Source organism: Mycteria americana, chromosome 7 (genome assembly GCF_035582795.1).
Source record: "Mycteria americana isolate JAX WOST 10 ecotype Jacksonville Zoo and Gardens chromosome 7, USCA_MyAme_1.0, whole genome shotgun sequence".
Classification (NCBI taxonomy): domain Eukaryota; kingdom Metazoa; phylum Chordata; class Aves; order Ciconiiformes; family Ciconiidae; genus Mycteria; species Mycteria americana.
The window spans coordinates 58,382,941-58,401,189 of record NC_134371.1 but is presented as its reverse complement, the minus strand read 5'-3'; the positions used below and the strand labels follow the sequence as shown (position 1 = coordinate 58,401,189).

Genomic DNA, 18,249 nt, shown 5'->3' with positions numbered 1-18,249 from the left:
TCAGAGTGGTAGGGTAACCCATATCTGTATTTTTAAGACTTTCTTTTTGATGTCATGCTTGTGGGGCACTTGAAATGATTGCTGGAGAAGTGGCCTCTTGTTACTTGGTTACTCTCGTTGCTGAGGACAGCTGCCCTCAAGCTGCAGCCACCTTTCCCCAGATACAGACGAGAGGATGAAGGTAGTAAGTGCAGTCCCTGATGGTTCAAAGGAATAAGGGGGCAGAGGTTGTTTTTTGGTTTTGGTTTTTTTTTTATTATATTTTCTTCATTCAACACAAAGTTAACTGTTTCTGCAAGTGCGTTCTTCCTCCCTGCTGTAGCCATTAAAACAAAGTCTCTAAGTTCCTTTTGTTTTGGGCTTTTTTCCTGTTACTCTACTGTTTCAATATTGACCAGCTCAGCGACTCAAGTATTGACTATGGGAATCAGGGTATCCAAGTTCTTCGTTCTGTCCTGGTCTCATCTGGGATCACCAACACCATGATACATTTTCCCTGACCTCTGTGGCTGCAGGTTTAGGTCCTTGAAGTGCTTGTCCCATGTGTACTAACTTGATGAAAAATGACTCCTCTGTGTTAGGTGGAGTCCCGTCCAGGACCAACCAGCCCCTTCCATATATCCACATTGTAAAAACAAATACTTTTCTTTTTTTTTTGTTCTCTTGTAACTAAAAACCAGCTGAAGGTATTTTATTTAAACTTTAAAAAAAAAAAAAAAAGACAAAGACTAAGCACAGAAAACATTATTCCCAGGAGAGGGGCTTTCAGAAAGCTATAAATGTGTGAAAACAGAGGGCTATAATGGAAACAGTTTTGCAACCTGAATACTAGGAGGCTGGACAACTACTTTAGCTGTCCGTATCCCTGTGAGACTTGCTGGACATATGCTGGTACAAATGTGATTAATCTCACAGTTTGCACCTGATCTTGGGTAAGAGTAACGTCATCTTCTAGAGTAGAGCCCAAAATGTCCATTTTGCATGTCATCTAAATTCTAGAGAGAAGTCATCTCACTTATTAACGCCCACCGAAATTCCTTTTTCTGGAAATTCCTCTGTTGCATGCTTCCCCCTGCTGCTAAACGTTGCAGCTCTGTTGTTGCGCAAGAGTCTGCATGACTTGCTTGGTGTGGCTGGCTGAGCTGAACGGAGCCTCCAACCTGCTGCAGCCTGAGGGTACTGAGAGGTTCTCTGGACACCAAGCTTGTGACAGAGACATTCAGTCAGTCTCATGCTCCCTCACCACGGTGCCGGTTTCTCTGCCTTCTCTTGCTCTTGGGAGCCTGGAGCAGCTGTTTGTGTCTCTGCAGGTTTGTGTCTCCTGTGTGGAGCCCTTTAGCAAGCGAGGCCGTGTGTGTGTGCTGGCCGTGCATTTGCAGGAGTCCCCAGGACAGGCATGGGCGTCCCAGCTGCAGCATCGTGCTCTAGATTCTACCGCTGACTTCGGTCTGGTGTCTTGTGTCCAGAGTTGGGTAACAATGGGCAGTGCTGAGGCCAGCAGGCAAAATGATCGCAGAGCCCCCACCAGTGTGTGCTGGTGGCACAAAATGGTCCAACTCGCCAGGTTTGGCAAGTTCTCCGTTACTAGCAGCATGGGTTAGGGTGCTGGTTTTAATCCTAGCCTGGAAGCCACTGGCTCCTGGGCAACCCCTCACTGTGCCCGTGCTGCTCGGTGCACAGCACGGCCCCTGTCCCTCCTGGCTTGGCGGTCCCCCTGCCTTTTGCAGGGGCTGCCATGAGGTCCAGGGAGTGGGATCGTACTGGAGGGATAACTGGGCTTGTCCCTGGGCCCCGTATCTGGGGCTGACTTTGAAACCCTGCCCTAAGAGCCACGGGTGAAGCTGGTCATACTGAGGACCTTACTAAACAGTTGCAAAAATATCCTTTCATATTTGTGGCCTCTTTTTTGCAGAGGCTGTAGCGGCTGTGTAGACCTGTGGGGTCGGTGGCTCCTGCTCGGCAGGCGCAGGGCTCAGCCCCGTGCTGCTGGTGTAGGCTCCCCTGAGACCCCGGGGACACAGCTGGGGTGTGCTCTGTGTCCAGCTCCTGCCGAGCCGCTGCCTGCACAGCTCCAGTGTTTGCCATTGACTTTCGGCTGTTTTATGTTTTCTGAAAAATACCCATTTTGCTAAATGCCAGTAAAGGGCTTTGTCTAGGCACCTCTACTTACAAAGGGTGAGATTTATTGGCCTCTTTGTCTACAAAGAAAGACCAGGCCTGATTATCAGATTGTACACCAGAGACAAGTGCTTAGGTAATCAGCAAACTGTCTTGGAGTAGAAATACGATGGTTTCCCAGATAAACTCTGTAGGAAAAGCGGTGGTGTTGACATTACACGGGAGCCTGTCTGCTGTGCCGCTGCTGCTTTCCCCTTTCCCCTCCACTCACTGCCTTTGCTGGGAAGCAGTAGGACTGCTTGGTATAGACTGTGTGTGGGAGGATTACTGGGGTTGCTCGACGTTACTCCTTGGGTCTGGAGTACCTCTCACATCCCTCTTCCTTCTTGAAGAAGACAGCACAACACGGGATGGGTGTCTGCAAGGGTGGAGAGCTTGTGCTGACCCTCAAGGCATCCCTTTGCTTAGCTTTTGGAGCGTCTGTGCTCTCCCCTGGCTACAGGAGGTTCCTCCGACTCCTCACACCAGTGCCCAGGAGAACGTCTTCCAGTGCTGGCTCACTCTGTAGCCCTCATCTGATCCCCCTTCTCTTGGCCTGCTTTTGTAAAACAACAGGTCATGAGGCTTGGTTATGATGAGGGGTGTGCTGAACATTTAGACAGAGAAGGTGGAAAGTGCTTGCAAATGGTTAAAAGCTGTTGTTAGGTATATAAAGCTCATCATGCCCCTTTGCAAGATGCAAGTGGTTTGTCTGATGCCCAAGAAAGTTCATGCCAGGAGTTTAAGTGAAAGGTCCCCTCTACACAGAAGGTGCTTGTACAGGCTTTTTCATGGTACTTTACTCTCTTTTTATGATTAATTTTTATTGATTTTTTTCCTGAAGGAACAGACAATAAACGTACAAAAAGATAAATGCCTTATAGCTTGTTTATGTTCCCAAGTACCATGTGCTTCTTGGGATCGCCAGTGAAACTTTACAATTGTGCAGTTTTATGTTTTTATACTTTATCAAAGCTGCAAGACCAGATAATGCTGTAGGAGACCCAATGCACTAGGTTGGGTGTTACAGATGGATGTAACTGATAACAAAGGATCAGAAGGGGTGAGAGAGTAGAAATCTGGTCCCTTTTGAGCACTCTCTGACGTGTATTGAAATGTACCCATGGAGCAGGTATATCCCTTTGTATTTGTGTGTGCGATTTCTGCAGCGTGAATCTTGTGTGCATGTGTGCTTGGCGATGTGTTCTTGTACGGGTAAGTTGGTACTTTGCTTGGCCTGGCAGGGAAGGAGTCTTGGGCAGGATCAAGCAGTGACTCTTTGGTGGGACCCCTGTGTCCACCTTCCCGTCCCTCCCTCCTCCTGATGGGAAATGTCTGGATGAGGCCATTTCACCCTGTCCTCCCGTGGCCATCAGGGGTGAACAGATGCAGTCTGGAAGGTGCCTGGAGCGGTAGAAGGCATTTACATCAGTGCTGGCCGTGATACCGCAAGGTTGCCTGTCATCCTTAGTACAGGAAAGACATGGAGCTGTTGGAGTGGGTCCAGAGGAGGGCCACAAAAGTGATCAGAGGGCTGGAGCACCTCTCCTGTGAGGAAAGGCTGAGAGAGTTGGGATTGTTCAGCCTAGAGAAGAGAAGGCTCCAGGGAGACCTTATTGCAGCCTTTCAATACTTAAAGGGGACTTATAAGAAAGATGGGGACAGACTTTTTAGTAGGACCTGTTGTGACAGGACAAGGGATAATGGTTTTAAACTAAAAGAGGGTAGATTCAGACTAAATATAAGGAAGAAATGTTTTATGATGAGAGTGGTGAAACACTGGAACAGGTTGCCCAGAGACGTGGTAGATGCCCCATCCCTGGAAAGATTCAAGGTCAGGCTGGACCGGGCTCTGAGCAACCTGATCGAGTGCAAGATGTCCCTGCTCACTGCAGGGGGGTTGGACTAGATGACCTTTAAAGGTCCCTTCCAACCTAAACTATTCTATGATTCTATGATCGTTCCCCAAAAGCCACTTCCAGAGGTTTGATTTAAGCTGCCCTCTGAGAGGCAGAGCCAGCCCTTTGCAGTAGGTGAGCTGTCCACCTCTGCCAGGTGAATGCATGGAGAGAAAGACAGCAAGAAAAGAAAAAAACAAGCCCAGTGAGTTTTAAAAACTGCTCCAAAGAGCTGTGCGTTAATGTCTCAAATCTGTTTGCCTCTCAGAGTATGGGAAGTCTGCAGGTAGCAGCTGTTACCCAATTAAAATACAGATTAATATAAAAACAGTTTCTGGAATATAAAAGAGTGTCTGTGTCCCTCCACTTCCTTAAAATTCCGCCTCATAATGGCTTGATGAACTTGAGAAACCCACCTAGAGGAACTCTGCATTCTTAAAATTAAAATACTTTCCCTAAAAGGTATATATTACCATTCCATGGAAGTCACTATGAGAAAATAATCTTTCCACTTACAGCTTATTCAGTGAGTCAGGTATTTGGTATTCATTAAATGTAATTACAGTTTAATTGGAGTTTAATCTCTTTTTTTTTTTCCTTCCTCCGAGTTCAGTGCTGTAAGCCAAGCAGCCAAAGAAACGGAGAGGTAGAAACCATTGAGCTTCTTTCAGTTGCCACACATTTAATAAAGCAGAGCCCTGTGGTTTGTGAGAGGGCTTATGTTTTACGAGTAGGCTGAACTGGTCTGCGTGGAAGAGTTACTCCTGGGTGGTGGTGGGGCTGTCAGCACCTCTCGACGACGCTATGGCTTCTGGAGGCTTGGATGCATGCGCAGGCAGCAGGGCATGCTCCTAGGCTGTGTTTGACCTTTATTTTATGAAAACGTGTGAGATGTGTAGCTTCAGGAAAGTGCCATATGAAGTGAAATCCTGTAGTGTGCACTTGTTTTAATAATGATTTTTTTAATTACTTGGGTGCATTGATGGTAAGCTACTGACCTCCGATATTCAATATGTTAAAAGACAGTTTTGTCAGTTGGAAGGCAGACAGAAAAATTATCTATTTTCCATGTGCCTCAAGCTATCCTGGGCAGACACAGGCAGAGGCCCATGAGACTGCATCTTTTTATGCGTGTGTCTAGCTTTAAACAGCCAAGCAGTCTGGGTACAGTCAGTAGGACTGTCTGTTGGCAGGACCTGTTCCTAAGGAGCCTCCTGAAAAACGGAGCAGACCAGGGTTCTGGAAGAAAGCGGTTTTCTTCAGATGTCATTCAGTTGTTTTAAATACAATTTTGAAATGCAGAGGGATGCTGTGATGGACTATGGGAAAACGCACGTGCTGGCTGCTGAGCGCAGGGGAAGGTGATTGTGTCCACGCTGGCTCTCACCAATAGTGGTCTATTCTGTTCATCTAACACTGCAATTTTGGTGTCACCGCGGTAGCAGAGGGATGGCCAGAGACCCCAGTAGTTACCGCTGCCTGTGTAAGTCAGGGCAACACCAAAACTGGTGAAATGCGTGTTGAAAAAGGGCAGCATTTTGGGCATCATGCTGGTACCTGAAGCAGAGGGCACCACTGCTCCCCAAGTGGATCCTGCCTGCTGAGAGCTTGCTGTTTTATGGCGTGGGTAGGAGCCCCCCTACATTTCTGCGTTTGGGATGAAGCTGTACCCTTGCCTGTGGCTGTGGAGCTGCCAGGGACGCTTTGCTGTGGCTGGCTCCTCAGCAATGTCCACGTGGGTCACGGGAGGATGTTTTGGTTGCAGTGAGATGGACAGGAGAGGAGACCTCTCTAAGATCTTTTGAGTGCTCCTCTGACGCCTGCTTTCTGTTTGTCTCTTGTTTCAGCTGACTGGGATTATTCAAGGCATGGTGGATGGGCAGCCGAGCCTCCAGCAAGTGCTTGAGGTAAGCAGAGTAACCTTTAGTTCCCGAACTCTGACCTCTGGTCCTGTCGTCCCCTCTTCATCTCTTTCCCTGCACCCTCCCCTTGCTGAGAATCGAACCGCGTAATATGACTATGATTACAGCTTCATTAGAATAACATTTGCTGTCACGTTGGTGACACGCTGCTGAGAGTATTGAACCATTGATCTGTCATCTCCAGCTGTTCATGTCAAGGGTGCTGACAAGATATCCGAACTCCTGCCAGTAGATAGGAGAAGAGGCGATTCTTGCTCGAGCCAGTTTTAAAGCACCGAGACATTGTTCAAGACCACTGCTTTGGGAGCTTCTGCCTTCATTTTCTTTCTCCTCCCTCAGCACTTTATTAAATTAATTTTTTCTACCTATTTAAATGCTCAATAATACATGTAGTATAGAAAGAAAATGCCTCTAAAATCTAATGTGGAGGATGTGCGAATGCAGATATAGCCCTAATAATGCCATCTGCTTAATGCTGAATTCCTACAGCATTTAGGGCTTAATTATCTTGGAAGTATTTCTCCATCAATAGCTTTTGTTGGTAGTCAAATAGTGAAGGAAACCTCCTCGAGCAGAGCCCTCTCGGGCTGCAGGTTGCTGTTCGATGCATTGTGTCTGTCAGGATTTCCACTGCTGCGTTACCTAATTGTTTCTAATCAGAATAATTGCAACAATTGCTTATGTGAGGAAATCAAATTAAAGGCTTTAAAATCCTCCATGGAGACAGCACTTCATGGGCGCTCACATCACGGGCTTTGCTCATGGCTGCCGCACAGTGTCTGTGTGTGCCCAGCCCTTCCATTTCTGCCCGTCTCCCATATCCCCTTGGAGGAGCTGTATGAATTGGAGCATGAGAGAAATGCTGTAGGTGAGGGATGCCGTCCCAGGATGCCCATGTTTTCTTCCCACTGGAAGGGACACAAGTTACGCTCACTGCGAGCCCGTTTGGTACAGGAAAAGGAGAAGTGGAGGAGGAATGCCAGGTAACAGTGCAGTTGTATCGTCCCGTTAACGCTGCACAACTTCCATCCCTCCACGGGCAGAGCTGCTGCGGTGTCTGATAAGATCATCTCTGCTCTGGTTGCCTGATGTCTCCTATCAGAAATCTTCAAAGGTCCAAACGTGCTGTTGTTGAGATGGCAAGCAAAGAGAGAAGAGAGAGAGGGAGAGGGTGGATAAGATCACAATTTTCTTCTCTCTTGATTGCAAGCAGCTTATCTGAGTTTAACTGTTGTGGCTCGGCCTGTCTCTGCAAAACTCATCCCCTTTTCTTGCCTTCCTTTCAGAGGGTTGACGAGTGGATGGCGAAGGAAGGCCTCTTAGATCCCAGTGTCAAGTCGATTTTTGTGACCTGTGGAGACTGGGATTTGAAAGTGATGTGAGTATGGAAGGGGAGGGAGATTTTTCTGGGCTTTATTGCTCCATGCTTGACTGTAGTGCCTGTGTCTTTGTCCTGACAAGCCTCCGACTGTCCCTAGTCTTTGTTTCCTAGGGAAATCATTGTTTGCCATGCATAGCTGGGAGTGGAGGGTTGTTTAAGAAGACAGGTAGGTGCTGGCCATAGTGCAAGATCACTGCCTAGGATATTCCCTATAGTGAATGAATCCTTTCAGAACCCCAAGAAAGGTTTAAACTGGAGCTTTGTGATGTTTTCCCTTTTATCCAATATACTTTCCAAAGTGATGGATATTTCTGAGCTCATACATGGAACTCTTTCTGTACACCCAAATCAAGCAATGGTCCTTACCTGACTTCTGCATGCAAGGCTTTCTCTCTGTCATCTTGGCACACTAACTGGATGTGAATCACAGAGTTGTCTTTGGAAAGAGAGTACAAGCCAAGTCTGGCACGCTTCATCAGTGTTCTTATCATTAAGGTCATCTTCGTCAGCTGGACGACTGTATCTGGAGAGTACCAGGTGGGGACCTGCACTGGGATCTGCAAGTGTCAGTGTATGTGCGTGTTTTGTTATGAAAATAGCTAGACCACCAACCTAAAAACGTTACTTAAAAAATGGAGTTAAATGCTTAAGAATTAGATTAGTCTAATCTGTAAGGTGTTTGCAGGTCAGTGTCATATTGTGCTGAATTCACTTGGATTCCTGTAATCTCACTTCAGCTTTTTATTTCCTCAGAGCACTAGGTAAAGACTCCTGTTGTTATCACACTGGTAAAGCATGGGCTTGACATATCCAATGCTAAACTGACATCCACAACTCATTAGTAGTGTTATTTGGTTTTCCGTGTGACATTGGTTTCCTCAAGTTGGAAGCCTAAATAAACTGCACACAGCCTGGGAGCAATCAGCACCAGTTCTTCCCTGCAGAGTGGTCTTTCTAGAGTGGCAGCTCCTTGCCTCTTCTTGGTGTGATTAGCGAGACATGAGATATGAGGACGGACGCAGCAGCACAAGCGCTAGTGGAGATGAGAAATTTGCCATGCTCCAGACAGGAGTGTGGTATGCGAGCTTTTGAGTCAAAATCTGGGTCTCTGCTGGGGCTGTGTCCAGAGCTGGTATATATTGCCAATTCCTGTGTTACTGGTTTAAATTAGGAGTGAGGCTTATTTTTCTTTATATATAACGTTTAAACTTTTATTAGAGACCAGCACCAAGACAGCTGCAGGGATGTGCTAAACTTCTGTTTCTCATCTGTTCTCTTTTCTCAGTTCTTTACTCCTGTACTGCTGTTCTGAGAGTCCAGTTTACTGCTTTTGGTGATGGTTGTGAGGAACACAGTTATCTGTGCTCAAAGCCCATCTTTCCATCGCTTTCACAGTGGGATAACAAGGTTTCCAGATAACAACATCCTAACTTGGTGTCTGTATGGAGTGGGCAACCTTCTGGATGGGTTTTTTTGTTTTGTTTTGTTTTTTCTTCAGAGCTCTGCAGTGGGCAAATAAAGGTAAAAAGAACCCCATTTCTGGTGAGCCCTAGGGGTTGTGGGGTGAGCTGGCTCAGCAGGACATGCAGTTCTGGGGCAGAGATACTCAATTCGCCATTTGCGGTGGTCTCTCGCATGGATTGTGCCTCACTAGTCAGCTGGAAAAGAAGACTCCACTCCTGGCCATGAGGTTGCAGCGAGTGGTTCATTTCTCCATCTTCCTTTTAAAAAATTTTTTTAAACCATTAACTTCAGAATTCAATCCTGAAGCGTCTCCAGGGCAAAGCAGAAAATACATTTCGTGTTTCCAACCACATGGATAGCGGGAGTCTGGCTGCAGCCGCTTGGTGAGTAGCACATCACGCCGCTCCGTCGCCGATTGGGTGCAGCAGCGTGTAGCGTCACATCTGATTAGCGCCGTGCCAGTGAATGAGGCTTGAGTGAGGACTCCCTGCCAGCTCTGACTTGTCTCATTTCCCTTTACTTTTATCCGTCACCACAAATGCCGAGTCTCCCTCCTGAACTAATTAAGTTTGCGTGTGTTTAGACACATTGCCAAATAGGGTTTAGCAAAGCAGAACTGAGCATCTCTTTTTAAAGAGGGAAGGCAGAAAGCTGAAACAAGGCCACTCAGACAGGGAGATAGAGCCTCAGAGATGTGGAACGTCTAGGACGTATTCCAGGGAATCACCCCGTGCTTCCCTCCAAGACTTGCGGTGTAGCTGGTGCCCTTTGCTGCCATGTGGAGATGACACGCTGGGCACGGAAGACACTGGGGCAGTGGTAAGGGAGGTGGTGCTGCTTGCCCACGTTTGGAGGAGTGTGTTGGTGGAAGCATTGCGTGGTAGAAACCCCACTGGGTTCCAGAGGAATTCAGGACAATGAGGTGAGTGCAGCGCTTCCTGACTTAGGGAGCAGCAACTTGGGGCAGGTCCATTCCTAACTCTGCTGCTCCTTTTCTCAGCTTCCTTAGTGATGACAGCTGCCTGGGAAGCAAGCTGCGGTCCTCTTACCCAGTGTCTCGTGTGGTTTGGAGTTCCTGGCCTCTGTTCTCCTTAGCTCGGCTGTTGGTGGGAGACCATACAGCCTTGTTCCTGGCTTCTCCAGCAATGACCTGGGCATTTAGTTTGGCTTCTGTCTGCATGTACAGTTGAAGAGGTGAGGCATGGTATCTTCTGGTCAGGCCTGTCTACTGTGGGTATTTCCAGCGGGTGCCACTGGTAGGTGCCAGGGCACCGGGAGGCACAGTGGGGTGAGCAAGCTGCATGGGGGGTAGTGGCTGGAACAAAGAGGAGGAATATAATCCAAGCCTGTCAAGTGGTGGACATGGGGACAAGGTGAGCAAATAGCCCTGTCAAAGACAGGAGTTGCAATATGTGTGGCACTGTAGCTCAAAGAAACGCACCAGAGGAGGAGCGATTGTCAAGGTACTACTCTCTGCTGATGGTCTCTAGCGCTGTCTGAGTCTGCAGGATTCAAGATGGAAACTCAGCTGCTAAAGGACCTGCGAAGCCTCTGCTTGGCTCGGGGATCTTCAGGGAATGAGGCACTGTGTGGCTGCAGACTTGATTTCACTTGAACGTTGGAGCTTTCTTGGAAGATCACAGAGCTGTTTGTCTGGCCTTCCCTCTGACAACAGGGACCACTAGTCACAAGGAGCTGGGTGCCCAGAAGAGGATACCAAGCATCTGGGAAGGGCTTACGGAAGTTCAGCATGAGTCAAGGTCCTCGGCCATGCCGCCAAAGGCTTTGTCATGGGTGTGGTGCACCATCAGAAGGAGAGTCCCTGTTGGAGGGATTTGGTTGCTGCTGGAGAGAGCCCATTGCGCGAGAGGGCTCAGAAATGGAGCGCTGATCCTCTACTGGCTGCGCTTGGATCAGCCAGCTTTCAGCGCTCGGTGTGTGTGAACCAGGCTAGAGTCGGGGAGACAGCAGCTCTCCTGCCGCCCCTCCCCTTCCCTCTTGTTAAGATGCAATTTCTTTAATGAGGAAAACCTCTTGAGTAGGAACATCACCTTTCTGAAGGCTTGTCCTGACAAGGCAGTTCAAGCCGACAGAGTCGCATATCAACTTCAGCAAATATCAGTCACTCATTACAGAGACTCTTCTCCCCCCCACCCCCCAGCAACACCCCTCGTTCCCAGACAAGGGAATGAATCACACTCCTGCTCTTGAATACATCATGACAAGTCGTGGTTCTAATGAGAGAGGGCCATTCATTCTGGGTGGAAAGTTCCCTGTGTCGACACAGAAATGTTATTAATTAAAGAGAGCTACCTGAAGCAAAAGATGAAAGGAGCACCAGACCTGCCAAGCTAAAATATGAGTGGGGATGCAGCCTCGTTAGGCACACGGTCCTCGGGCCTCCGAGTGCTCAGCAGGAGGATTCCTTTAGCCTGTTGCAAGGAGCTATCTTCCAAGTTTTAACAGCTCCAGGGCCAGATTCAGACACCTGGTGTAGTCTGCTTTAGTGCTTGGACCTCATCCTGCACCTAGGATGGAACTGTCACTAGTGATTAAGCAAATTGCATAGATGCGGCATTGGGTGGTGAGGGTAACGTGCCTCTGAAGGGCTGAGCGAGCCGCTGACTGCAGGAGGTGGTTTTAGTGGAAAGAGGGTACTCGGTGTCTGCCAGGGTTGAGCCCTTGTAACGTAAGCTCTTTAGTGTGGTTTATCTCCTCTGAAATGTCAAATTGCCTCCCTCTGTGTATGGAACCAGTTTACCTGCTCTTAAGAACAATGTGAATTAATCTTGGCAACTGAAGAAGCATTTTTTACTGTGTGTTCATAGCTACAGAGCTGAGATACGGTGAGGTTAAGTGATATGCCTATGGTTGTGCAGGCAGGCAGAGGCAGAGAAAGGAGCTGAAGCCACACGTGCTGAATCTCAGACCTGCATCTTAATATCAAGAGCATCAGTTAATCCTTCTCCTTCCAGTTTTGGATTGTTCTGCGAACACATTGAACATAGGTAAACATGCATGTAGGCTTTGGTCTGTATACCTCCGACATGAAGATGCTTGTACTGCACTTAACTGTGGCTGATCATAACATGCTAATTTATGTCTTTACAGGAAACTACTGCTCAGAAGTTTTTTATTTTCTTAAATAAGTGTTAAAAGGCAAGTACTCTCTAATATAGCGATAAAACACAGTGAAGTGTCTTGAAATGTTTATAGCCCTTGGTGCTCTTCCTAGGTTGCATATTAGTAAATTCTGAGCAGTAAATTACATCATTGCGTAATTTTATCTCACTGTTTTAATTCTTTCTTTGCAAGTTACACAGGCTGGGAGGATGCTTGCTTTCTCAGACCAACTCCAAGTGTGGCAATGGGTTGGTCTTTCCAGCCTTCTGTCCTGGAGGCTTGGTTTCAGATCAGCCTTAGGTCATGAATGAAGGACTGATGGTGTTAGTGTCCCTTGTGCGTGCTGTTCTTTATCACAGGACCAGGAGGGGGTTGGTAGCCTCTGCCTGGGGGAGAAATTGTAGGCAGCCACTGAATGGAGTGAGTGGGACCGCTTGGGTAGCCGTGGGGAGAGGCAGGAGAAGGCGTAGGGTGGGCTGGTTGAGTGGCAGCAGGGCAGGAGATATGTTCAGAGGGTGGCTTTGAGAGTAACAAGAAAGAGCTGGTAACAGAAAGATAACATAGAAATCTGTGTTTAAAAATAATAAAACAATTCCTTTCCAATTAAAATCTTTGGATTAGCTTGTTGTTGTTGTTGTTGTTGCTTTTAGTGCGGATCATTTGGCTGACCAAGCCTATGGTGTATCTCTTCACAGGGTTACATTGGCTGAAGGAGGAGGGTGGTGTGAACTACAGTGCAGGGACGGGACTGAGTATCCAGGGTCAGGAACCTTTCGAGTCAGCTTTGCTGATGGAGTCGTTCATGTAATTACATCCTAAAGTGCTTTGCCAGAGCTAAGCAAGGCAGCCTTGTGAGCATGCTCTTCTCTAGCATTTACAGGGAGTAGCACTGACCCCATTCACTTCTGCGACCCTGCAGTCCAGCTTTTTGTTTTTAAAGGAAATGATATCACTTATGCAAAATGAATTTTGGATTTTAAGATTCCCCCTTTGTACAGTCTTATTTAAAATGAATATAGCACACTTGACTTTTGTTATCTTTCTGCAGCGGTTCCCCTGCAGAAAGGGGAAACGTTCTTGCCTTTGTTTGAAATCCACTGGTTGCATGAGCTTCTGCAAGTTACGTTGTCTGAGATGTGTGAGTCTGGGAATGCCTTTGGGTTAAGCTTTGGACATGAAATCTTTGCATAGGGATCATCATGCAATGGACTATCACCTTCAGGTCTGCTACTTGTCTGGCGCGTCATAGCAAAGACATTTGTCATAGTCAGGGCTGTAGTGGCCACAGATTTATTGAGCTGTGATGCCCGACGCACTCTGGGAAGCACGGACTCTGCTGCCTGGGAATTGGGACCAAAGAAGTTGGAAGCAGCATGAAAAATGGTGGAGAAACTTGGAATAAATTTACAGTGTAGGGGGGAATAAGAGAAGCATTGCATCAGGTACTTTATTTCCAGCACTGAACTGTTGGGGTGGGGTAATGAATGGAGAAGGTGGATTTTCCATCCCTGGGTAACTTAACTCAAGCTGTGTTTGGAAACAGTCACACTGAACTGAATGCAAACAGTTGGTCTCAGTGTCATCTACTCATACAGTAAGGAACCATAATTCCCTCTGCAGCAGGAATTGCTAAGGTGAATTCTGTGTCCAGTGCTATAATGAATTCAGGCAAAACGGTTTCAAAATCAATGAGTCTATAATGGATATTTGGTAAAAAATCACACCCTGGCCTCTGTCTGTATGAGAGAGCCCTCTAATAGCAACTCAATGTCGTGGTTATCCTGTGCCCTGGGGAACTGAAAGGCTGGTTGGCTTGGGGACTACAGAGGATAAACCACTGGAGGGCTGTTTGCCATCTGAGTTTTGTTGTCTGTGGCATGTGTGAAAAATAGGATTAGCTTCACAAAGTATGAAATTTCTTTATTACTTCAAAAAGTTTAATTTTTCTAGCGTTTGATAGCCATAGTGTTTCATGCTGGGGCTAAAATGTCAGCTGTATCCCTTTGGATCCCAGCTCTTCTTACTTCCCAGCCGTTGTGTGTTGGTACCAGCGCTGCCCTCCCAGTGGCTTGGCTGGGAGTGGTGCTCTCATGGCTTCTCTGCTTAGAGAACCCTGCTTGAAAAATACTGCCAGCCTGGGAGCAGCATCCTTCCCCTTTCACTTGCTCTATTCAAGCCTTGTGTAAGTCGGTAGCTTTCTTGAAAGCATTTTATTTTGTTTGCTTGTTTGTTTCCTGTTGGGAGCCATTTTCCTGGATGGGTTCAGTCCCTTTCTTCCTGAAGCTCCTGGCTGGCAAAGACCTACTGGGCCATCTTGAGGTCATCCCTGGTATTTTCCCTCCAGCGTATTCTCATGTGCCTTGTCCAGCGACTCTCCGTATCCTGAGGAGTGGATGTCTGGGTGTGTGCAGGACTCCAGAGGATGCCGGAGCTGCAGACTAGCTTTTTGAGCTGAGTCCATTCCACGTTGGGAGTTGTCTTTTTCTGCGTGTTTGGCCAGGGTGCTGCCCTCAGCCTGGCACCCCGAAGATGGTGTCTTGTGCTCAGAGATTGCTCTGGACCAGGTGTTAGCAATGGCGTGAGGCACGTGGAGGTGGTACTAGAAGAAAAAGCGGAATAGAGGAGTTGGGGGAAAGAAGACTGAGGAAGCAGTGCGATGTGCTGGCAGGGCTCATGCGGGAAGCTCATGCTGCCCAGGACTTTGTCCTGCCTTGGTCCCAACAGCTTTGTCTGCCTCTCTTCGAGCGGGGCTTTCTCTTCCCCTCTGGGACACCCTTTGACTTCCCTCTGTAGGTGCCTCTTCGTCATCTCTAATTTCCCTGCTTCAGTTTTTCCGTCTGGGTGTTGAGCCAGGTCTCGGTGGGGACCGTCGGGGACCCCAGCGTGCCGGGGGCGCCTGGGCACCGGCTGAGTTCAGCTCCTTGTCCCTGCCTGGAGCCACGTGTGTCCCCTGCAAACCGGGTGGAGGGAGGAGGCTGGTGGGAGGTTGCCAAGACCTCTCCTCCAGCTCGCTGTGCTCCCAGCTCTGAAGAGAACTGTTACATTTTATGGACCATTTAGCTTCCCAATGGTGATCCTAATTCTTCACAGCATGTATGTGCCGTTTCTTGGTTATTAAAAGGACCCCTGAAAAGGAGCTGCCCTCTGAGTCAGTGCTCTTCCATGCAGTTAATTGCAGGAGGGTTTTGCTTAGACTGTGAGGCTTAGTATTTCCAAACTCTCCCTGTGCTACGAGGGTGAATTAATACCCAGGTCTCCCCGCAGCTGCAGGGACTGACCCTTGTGTGCCATCAGTAAGCAGGCAGGGGAAGAACGTTTCTGCCAGGAGTAATTCAAACTTGGAATTGCTCTAGAGGAAGTCCACTTGCTTTCTGCATAGAGATCAAGGGCGCTTTAAGGGCTGGCTGGCCAGGTGTCTCAGTCTTTCATCTCTATATCCTTATATTGTGTCACACTTCAGGTGCCAAAATAGCTTCCATTCCTTGGGGGCCCAAGCAAGCTCCACGCTTACTGGGAAAGGAGTGATTACCTTGGACTGACAAGTTAGCCGAAGGATGGATGGCTGCGGTTGCACAGCAGGTGTGAGATGGATGGATGGGAGGAGGTTCAAGGGGAGGTTCTTGTCAAGTCACTGTGGTGTGTACGAGACAACAGAGATGGCAAGCCATTAAGGCTATGTATTTTAGGTGCGAGGGAGCTGCCGAGGTCCCCTGGCATTGCGAAATGCCAAGTGAAGTGTTACTGCCACGCAGAGCGCAGCAGCGTGCCGGAATTAATGAGCCTGGTGTAGGGAGAGCACGCGTGGCTGGTGTGGGGGGTTAATGTGTGCGAGGGCAATAGGCTTAGGCAGGGTTTTGTCATCAGGGTTGCCATGCTTGGGAGGCGCAGTCTAACGGCAAGACCACATGAAAAGAAATTGGAGCTTGCAAGGAGTGCGCTAAAAGTCATCAGTTGCCAACATTTTTTGCATTTGCTGCAGGCCTGAAGCAAATCGCTGGCTTAAGGGGCTCTAAGCACCTGGGTCTTGCACTGGATTTACAGGTAAGGTGAAATTAGGAGGGGGCTAAGTAATTAATTCCTCTTGCTGTGACCAGGATGGGAGATGATTCTGACTTACCACTTCTCCTCAGAAGTTTCTTCAGAAGCTGGTAAGGACTCTGGTTGTGAAACCCGGGAAGCAAAGAGGATCCCTGGGTGCCTGACAATTCCTTTTCTCTGCTGGTTCTTTCTCGCAGGCAGCCTCGGGCTGCCTGTCTCTTTGTTAAGAGAGTGACAGCAATGTGACACCGTGAAAATAATTACTAACAAATCACGGTGGTGACTGCAAACAGCTCGCTGTCTTCAGAGGCATGTCAGGGAGCATTAGAGCAGGGCCGTGGGAGCGGCAGAGCGGCTAGGGGCTCTTTCTCTGCTCTAGGCTGAGGGAAGATCTTCGGAGACCTTTGGCGCCCGCCACCCCCACGTCATTCCCTTCTCGTTGGCTTTTTCTTTCTTTCTTTCCTCCCATTCCTGCCTTTGCCATCAGTAATTAAGCCCATTAATTGCACAGTGAGTTCAGGAAAGCTGAGAATGGTAAGACCGGGCTTCTGCTTTCCCTGGATTCAGCAACCAGCCACAGAGCAGCGGAGGAATTTCTGGAGGGGTGTCGTGGGCAGAAGCACATCCAAGCTGGGTTTCCTATCTTGCAGCCCTTATGTGATGGTCAGGGCAGTAATGTTTATTAGCTGTGTGCCCCTAGGAATTCATGGGCTGCTGGTACAGTTGGAGAATGGCCTGTGTCCTTGTCCTCAGGAGCCTCCAGTCTCAGTGAACCTGAAAGTAGGTTTGTATTTGTGTAGAGTACCATGGCGAACGTGCAGTTGGCTGGTATCTGCAGCAAAAAAATGGGCAGCGGAACGAGAGGTCCTTCCAGGATGCAGTAGGGACGGTGCCGATCAGCGTGGCTGAAGCTGCAGGTGAAGATGATCCTTCAGAAAATAAACAGCGGACAGGTCACGGGTGAAGAAGGTGGTTGGTACCAAACAGAGCAGCTGGGGGAGCCTCTGCAGGGATGAGGCCGCTGTGGCTGTGTTGGAGTAGGGACGCTTCTGCAGAGCTGCACGGACAGAGTCTGAGGGGAAGCTCTCTATAAAGCCTCACATTATATTGCTATAAAGCTCCTCTGAAGGGAGGGTCTAGCAGAGATACCGATAGGAAACTGGAAAGCAGCTGCCGGCTGAAGTGTCCTTCAGCAGCGTTGATAATCAACCCCCTGGGCAACCTTTGAGAGGGGAGCACACAGCCTCCCCTCCTTGTTCGTGGTGGTATTTCATCCTCCGGTGTGAGAACAGGCCGTGCCGTCTGGCAATTACCCGTGCAGAGGATCCCTCTGCAAGGGGAAGCAGAAGGTGCGGGTGGGAGCCCGCTCCCAGGCGCCTGCTCCACCGAGCAGCCCTCTTTCCCATTCCCCTAGTTACTCAAGTGATTTTCCCTGACTGTCACATCTGTAAATAATGTTGCTGGCGTATCTGGCTAGATGCAGAGGGGGGATGGAGAGGGGAGGGCTGGCGCTGAGGGTGGCTGTAACAGCCCCTCTCCCCAACTCATACAATATTTATGCAGGGCTGGGAGTCAGCGGCACTGACCTCCAGGTCGTGCTGTTAAACAGCTTCCGCAGCCCCTGCATCCTAATTGCTGCACTTGTCCTTTGCTCTGGAGGATTTGCTGCTCCTTCTCTCCAGCGAAGCAAATACTAATGGCAGCTTACGCTTGGAGGTGGGGAGCGGTCTCTTCCCCACAAGGAAAAGACGAGCTTGTTTCCCCTTGTGCAGATGTAATTTGCAGCTGCACAGGAACCTGTGCTCAGACCCTGTTATGCGATGTGCCAGGCTCCCCGCTGCTGCCAGCCTGGAGGCTGTGCTGAGAGCCCATGGAGCTCTTGTGCGTGTAATCTTGGGTCACGTATCATCAGAGGGGATGGGGAGGGGGTTTACCCCATCCCACTGGCTCCTTACAGGATTTCTGTCTTCCCCTTAGTGGGGAGAGGGAAGAAGAGGCAATCACAGAAGTCAGTTGAGAGAGTAGACCTGGATGATGTGGTGCCAGAGCGCGGCAGAGACGGTGCCAGGAAAGAAGAGGGGTTCAAACAGCGTCACAAGACAGAATGGCACATTTTCTTGTAGATAAATGATCTGCTTCGGTGAGTGGGAAGAGAGGTGATGCAGAAGGCTGGAGACCCTCTGTGTGGGTGAGGGGCTCCTGCCCCCCTTGCAAGCGGTACAGCCGTGGCTGGAGGTGGAGAGGTTTTTCACCTGGCTGGCAGGGG

At 48.8% G+C, this 18,249-nt stretch overlaps 1 protein-coding gene across 6 annotated transcripts in view; it reads left to right on the top strand.

Annotated features, from left to right (window-relative positions):
* The window catches only part of ERI3 (ERI1 exoribonuclease family member 3), a 135,109-nt gene that overhangs the window by 25,092 nt on the left and 91,768 nt on the right, over window positions 1-18,249 (top strand). For 5 of the 6 annotated variants that reach the window (XM_075508628.1, XM_075508627.1, XM_075508626.1 and 2 more), the window contains exons 4-5: window positions 5,903-5,962; window positions 7,264-7,355. In XM_075508628.1, the coding sequence (XP_075364743.1) occupies window positions 5,903-5,962; window positions 7,264-7,355 (152 nt within the window). Of the gene's footprint in view, window positions 1-5,902; window positions 5,963-7,263; window positions 7,356-7,853; window positions 7,990-18,249 lie in introns of those variants that run through there. The other variant, XM_075508630.1, reaches the window with a different exon arrangement.